Below are 6,444 nucleotides of genomic sequence, written 5' to 3' on the forward strand. Positions count from 1 at the left end.
CCCCTACACAAAATACTGAATAGGAAAACTTGATGGAGTAGACCCAGGAAGATATAGCTGCTAGTGAATAATTTGTATTTGTATTGATGTGAACCAATTGGATCATCTATTAGGGTGAACAATTTTTTTACACCATGGCACAACCATGTCTATTATCCTCTATGAATGATGAAGTGTAGTTTTATGAGTAGATGTCATGTGAACATTATATTCACATATAAGCTGCACAATTTACTTTGCCTGCTGAATGAAGACTCATCTTATGCTCTTTTGGATGTTACAAAGTTCAGGTCTGAAACTTTGAACCATGTTTGCCTGAAGGAATAGAATGAACATTGCAAATTGTATATGCCTCCTACACGTTTTCAAGTGTACGAACCATAGTTTATTGCAGACGATAAGTCTCGTTAACTCACTTCCTATCTAGATATGAACATTCATACTGTGCACTCAAGTTTTGTATCATACATCCTGCTGGATGCTTCTAATTCCCAAACAGTGTGCTCATTTATGCTATTTTTGTAATATTTTGTTTGCCATTTGCAACCAAGTAATTCTTGGGTGCTAGGAAATAGCCACCATACAAGTGAAACATCTAGGTGTGTTCTGTTGTTCTTCTTTACCGGTGTTTCAGATATCTATATCATCGTCCAGACCTAGATTACACCATGTGCTTGTATCACAAGTAATTGTGAAGGAATGGGCCTGCATTCAACAGATATAAACAAGGATTTGCAAACAAAAACAAAAGAGGAATTTTGTAGTCACCTTTTCATGTAGCGTAAAAAATGTATTTACCGGGAGCAATAGAGTTGGGATACATCCTAGCTGTGTCAAATAACACCGTGACACTCAAAATTACCAAATTAGGTAGTCAATGCAAAACTTTCCTTTCTTCCAATTTTAAGGTACCTGATTCTCATGTTTGCACGGTGATTTTTCAGTTGTTTGAGTCCCATGCTGTTGTGGGATTTGGGGTGATCTGTGCTTATTTCTCCGGTTTGTTCTAGGGAGTTGGAGAAATACATCCTTTTTGTCATTCGACTATTTGACGACTCTCTTCTGCACATAAAACTTGTTCAAATATATGCCCTATTTTTATACTTTATTTATCACATTTGCCATTGGCCTCTAGTCTCTTCCTTCAAAATGCAATCAGCATTGGTGGTGTAGAGGGCCAAGCTCAACTGATGAAAAATCGATGAAATTGTGGTGCCGAGAGTGGTTTTTCAGCTCCCGGGTGCCTAGGCACCCTCTATGAACAGTACATTCAAAAAAATAGAAAAAAAATCCAAAAAATATGAAACTTTGCGACATCAAATATGATTAAACTTTGTAAGTGCTTGCAAGTTTTCATGCCAAAAAAAACCATTCGAGGAGCTCTACACACGAAAAAGATTTCAGTGCTTGAAGTTTCAAGCATTTTTAGCACTAAAATCTGAAACTCGTTTGTACACCTTTCTCTACATGATATTTTGGCATGAAAACTTGCAATAACCTACAAAGTTTAACCATATTTGATGTTGCAAAGTTTTTTTTTTGAATTTGTTTTCTATTTTTTTTGAATTTACTGTTCATAGAGGGTGCCTAGGCACCCGGGAGCTGTTACACCTTTCTGTTGTGGTGCCATTGCTTCTGTCAGTAAGTTTTTTTGGTTGAAGAGATGGTGTAAAATTACCTTCTGTTATGTCGTCTATTGTTTGGCTTGAGTTACATGATACTTTTTGTGATGCATTGTTTCTGAAACAATGGATTGATTGTCCATGCTGTAGTAAAGAAGCTTGCAGTACTACTATGCAAACGACAGTTTGAACCTTGAAAAATACAAACACTTAGCTTTAGTTTCTCTTTACAGTTTTGTGTTCCTGCAAACGTTCATCTCTTGAAATGATGATTCTTCAATGAAGAGAAGCTGCTGAGAATTTGTTCAATCTGTTAAGTTATTTATTCTGTAGGCTTTTCAATGTGGTATCAGGAAATAGATAATCACTGCTCTGATCGTCACCACTGTGGCATGGCACTCCATTATTATGTGATTGGTTTCTAACTTTCTATATCAATTGGTTTCTTTTAAATCTGGCATGCTCTTGTGATCCCTTGACTGAAAATCTAGATTATCCTTGGTGTATGCCATTTCTGCATTCCCAGATGTAGGTTGCATGCCCTGTTTTTGGTGATTCCTTGCTGAAACTCTGACTGCGTGCAGCTGATGAAAATTCTCAGAGATGTTCCTGCCTCCAATTTGGTCATGATGGACTAACGAAAATGAAAAACCACAACTAATTAGACGTCCAACTCCTGTGGGATTGTGCTTGTCTTTTGCATTTTGAACCCTTAGCTTCAATCATTCTTCATTGTGCAATCCTATTTTAATGCAGATAGCACCCTTCCTTTTGTTCTTAATCATTTTGCTCTGTCATGTTTCAGATCAATGCATGATTAACATGATAATTTCTACTTACTATATTTTCTTCTTCACCAATATATACATGACTGAACATAAAATCCATGTGCTTCACAGATCACCCAATTGTTAGAAAATACAGACAACAAATTAAGAAGTGAGCCCATGCTTCACAGATAACCATTTCACGACTGAATATAAAATCCATGCCACCACCCAATTTTTATAATTTTTAGAATAATGTATTAGGAAGCAATCTCCATGAACATCTTCTGATCTCTTTTAATCACCGAAGACGTTGGATAAACAGAGTGCAATATTACAGCATGACCATTGTAATTTCTCAATATTCGTCTTTTGGAGCGGGAACCAAATCTCGTTTCATACATTAAAAAAGTATGATGCACAAAGAACATTGATAAAAGTGAAATTGATCCCTCCTTGTACTACTTGTTGAGCGTCCTCAGATCAAAGTCCATCTTTGTTGGAACTAAAAGTGGTCAATATGCTCACAGTGGTAAAAAATTGCATATATCTTGGTCGGTGCTTAAAGCAAGCTGTGTGACACGGTTTGTAAAATGTGGACGAACCCACTGCCATCTAAGCTATGGGCGTGGCTGTATGGAGAAGAGAATTCAAACTGCGGCAACAAATCATTGTCATACTTTGGGTAAAAAAAAAAACCATGCTGTTGTCTGTTGTGCACAGCCACAAAACTGAACTAAAATACCAGCTCAAGTCGAAGCTATATTTCTGCTGGAACAGGGATGAAGTTTCAAATCCAAAATCAAGCAGAATTGAGCAGCTAATAACAACTCTCTGTTCTTGAAACAGCAAAGCAACCCCATGAACATTGACAGCAATCCATGAACATTAGCCAAATGCGTCATGATAATGCTAAATCCAATAAATGCGTCATCAATCAACCAACAAAACCATTATATTAGACTGCTTGGAAATCTTGGATTCTTATAATTCACAGAATCCAAATCTTGGGAGTCTTGGATTCACAGAAACCAGCAGTACAAAACTAGAACGGGGATGAAGTTGCAAATCCAAATCAAGCTAGCAGAATTGAGCCGCTAATAGCAACTCTCTGTTCTTGAAACAGCAATCCATGAGCATTAACCAAATTAATTCGTCATGATAATGCTAACTCCAACACATTGGGCATCCACCAACAAAACCATTATATTACACGTACTGTTTGGAAATCTTGGATTCACAGAATTCATAGAATCCAAATCTTGGGAGTCTTGGATTCATATAAACCAGCAGTACGAACAAAACTAGCGCGGCATTCATAGAATCCAGGTAGCAGCAGCAGCAGCAAACTATCGACAGTTTGAACGCGTACGCAAGAAGACAAGAACATGCAAGAAAAAAACGCAAGACATGTTCCATCGCTTACGCAAGAACACAAGAAGTAGCTAGTGATCAAGTCGCACGCACGGGCACGGCAGCCCTCAGGTCCTCGAGGGCGCCGGCGACCAGCCAGACGCAACCGTCGGCCGTCTGCTTCACCTTGGCGAGGAGGTCGTAGGTCCTGAGGCGCTCGGCCTCGATGAGCTCGGGCACGCCGGGGAGACGATGGATGTCCAGCAGGCAGCGGATCCCCAGCCGGAGGTCGCAGCACAGCTCCACGGCATCGTACGCTTCTTCGGCGAGCTGCCTGGCAGCCAGGAGCTTGTGGCAGGCGCGCCGCTGCGCGGCGGCGGTGCCGGGGAGGAGGCGGACGCTGCGCACCGGGTTGGACGGGAGGAAGAGCTCCGTGGCGCCTCCGCGGAGCGCGAGCTCCGTGGCGCTCCCCAGCAAGGACGCGGCGGTGTAGAGATCGCTGGCCGCGTCGTCGAGCGACTTCTCCGCGATCTCGATGGGACTGCTGCGCAGTACCGGCCCGCGCAGCGGCGTCGCGAGTATCGCCCGCGCGTGGCCTATCTTCCCGGGGATGATAAGGCAGCGGGCGTGCGCCTGCACCACCCGCTCCCGGAACCGTGTCTTCCACGCCTGCGCCGCCATCTCTCTCTCGCTCGCTCGCTTGCTCGCTTCCTTCCGGTGGCGTTGGGTTTGGGGTTCTGAATGTTTCGCTTCGCTTGCGAGGCCGGCGGGCGGGCTCTGAAATAGGCAAGGCTCCCTGGTGAGGGTGGGATCCACGGAAGTAACGGTTTTTCTTTTTTTACCTCGCGCGCGGTGGAACTGAACCATATGGGGAAAATTACGGGCGGTTAAAAATCTAATAAAATCCACGTCAAAAAAGAAAAATCTAATAAAACCGCACAGGAATTAATGAGGTCAATTCCCTCCCAAGCCGGTCCAACAAACAAGCCACATTCCATCCAGGTAGGGCCAGGAGTAGAGTCGGATTCCTTTTTTTTTCATGAAACTTCTGCATATCCATGTGTGAGTGAAGGTTTTTTTTTCAAAGTATGTCAATGGTGTATCATATTTTTATGGAAGGGAGCAATAAAAGTTTACAGAAAGCCGGAGCACAATGTGAACAAAGACTCTAGCACATGGCACCAACACACACAATATACAATAGCCTACTCTCTCGCAAAATGTTGAAGTTCACGTGCACCCGCTATTTTCAGCTCTTTATCTCCGAGATGATCTGAGTAACCAGTTCCTAAGGGCCGAGTTGTTGACCAGACTCTCCCAAATACTCTAGCGTTTCTCTACTTTCAAAGGGGCCATACCGTCAATACAACTAGGGAATCAAAACCTCTCCGATCCTATTTTGAAAATCTTTCTCGGGACTGAATCCACCAAACCACCACCGTATCCGAGAGGATGTAGGCCTCAGTAGTTACAACCTAAAGTGATCCAAGGTCCAATGCCACACCTCCCTCACATAGCAACATCGCCGGAGGATGTGCTCCGCGTTACCCTCCTCATGTAGACAAATATAACATGGAGATGGCATGTCCTAAAGACCGCGACATGCACGACATTTAGAAGTCCAAATCTGATATTGCACGACCGACCAAACAAAGATTTTACGCTTCAAGGGGCCCAACACTTTCATATGCAGGTCACGGGAGGGAAGCAAACAAGTCCCTGACAGAGCCGGTCGTACGTGGATCACACAGAGTATGAGCCTGAAACATTGCACGGCCAAGCGAAAGCATCTTGTATCCCGGCGTTCATCTGCACCTACGAGATGACATCAGAAAGCTCTTTTTACCGGTGCTGGTAGGTACTGGCGAACCATCCACCATTCAAGTGCTTTGCGATCTGTGTCTAAGTGGAGCCCACTCAAATGTATAACTGATGTAGCCAATGGTGTTGTAGCTACTAGGAAAGAGAGAAACGCCATGGAGGTGTCTAGTGTTGTGCCATATACTCAAAATATTGTGAGGCACAATAGCATGAGTGCCAAGGAACTCAAGGTGCCGACGCACGCAACTGTACAGGCTTCATCTATATTCTATATTGACTCCTTTGGTCTTCGAATTCCCTCTGCTGAAGCACTGAAAGAGGACATCAAGCCAAACTTACAGAACACCACCATGTAGTTGTAACCTGGTTGGTAAGAGTTCGTAGTTAGGTTGTGTTAGATCCTATACATGATCTATTTTTGTTGGGTCAGATCCTACATGATCAACATTTCCGGATTATTTTATTAGAAAAATTGTCTTAATTAGTATGGTTGAGAGAGAGAGAGATGGTCCTAATAATATATGGCTAGTAGTAGTTGGGCTAGTTTTCATAGGGTTTGTTAGCATCACGTCAGGTGCAAGTTTTAGTCGGCTCACAATCTCCTTTAAATATCTACCGCTCCGGCTATGTAAGACAGATTTGTTTTTATCGAGGGTTAATAGATACAGATAAAACGTCTCATGTTGGGGGCTACTAAATTATCTTTATTGCTGATCCGTAAGAATTTGGTTGCTGCTGCGCGTGGAGCCGATCTAATTTACTCAACGCTAGTTTTTGATCCTATAGTCTTTCATCTTTGCTTGACTGAAATTTCTTGTTGCTACTGCAAATAGTACCATGAAAGATTTGGGCCAACAAACGACTCGCCGTCTAGTCGAGTC

General features: G+C 42.7%; 1 protein-coding gene across 1 annotated transcript; it reads right to left on the minus strand.

The window, feature by feature from the left end:
- Nucleotides 1-3,685: 3,685 nt before the first annotated feature.
- LOC123106643 (uncharacterized) lies at nt 3,686-4,489 on the minus strand. The gene has a single exon (XM_044528741.1). It carries the CDS (start codon nt 4,421-4,423, stop codon nt 3,842-3,844), a length of 582 nt encoding a protein of 193 aa, XP_044384676.1. The 5' UTR covers nt 4,424-4,489; the 3' UTR covers nt 3,686-3,841.
- Between the last annotated feature and the right edge of the window lie 1,955 nt (nt 4,490-6,444).

The sequence above is a fragment of the Triticum aestivum genome, chromosome 5A, assembly GCF_018294505.1.
Source record: "Triticum aestivum cultivar Chinese Spring chromosome 5A, IWGSC CS RefSeq v2.1, whole genome shotgun sequence".
NCBI classification, from domain to species: domain Eukaryota; kingdom Viridiplantae; phylum Streptophyta; class Magnoliopsida; order Poales; family Poaceae; genus Triticum; species Triticum aestivum.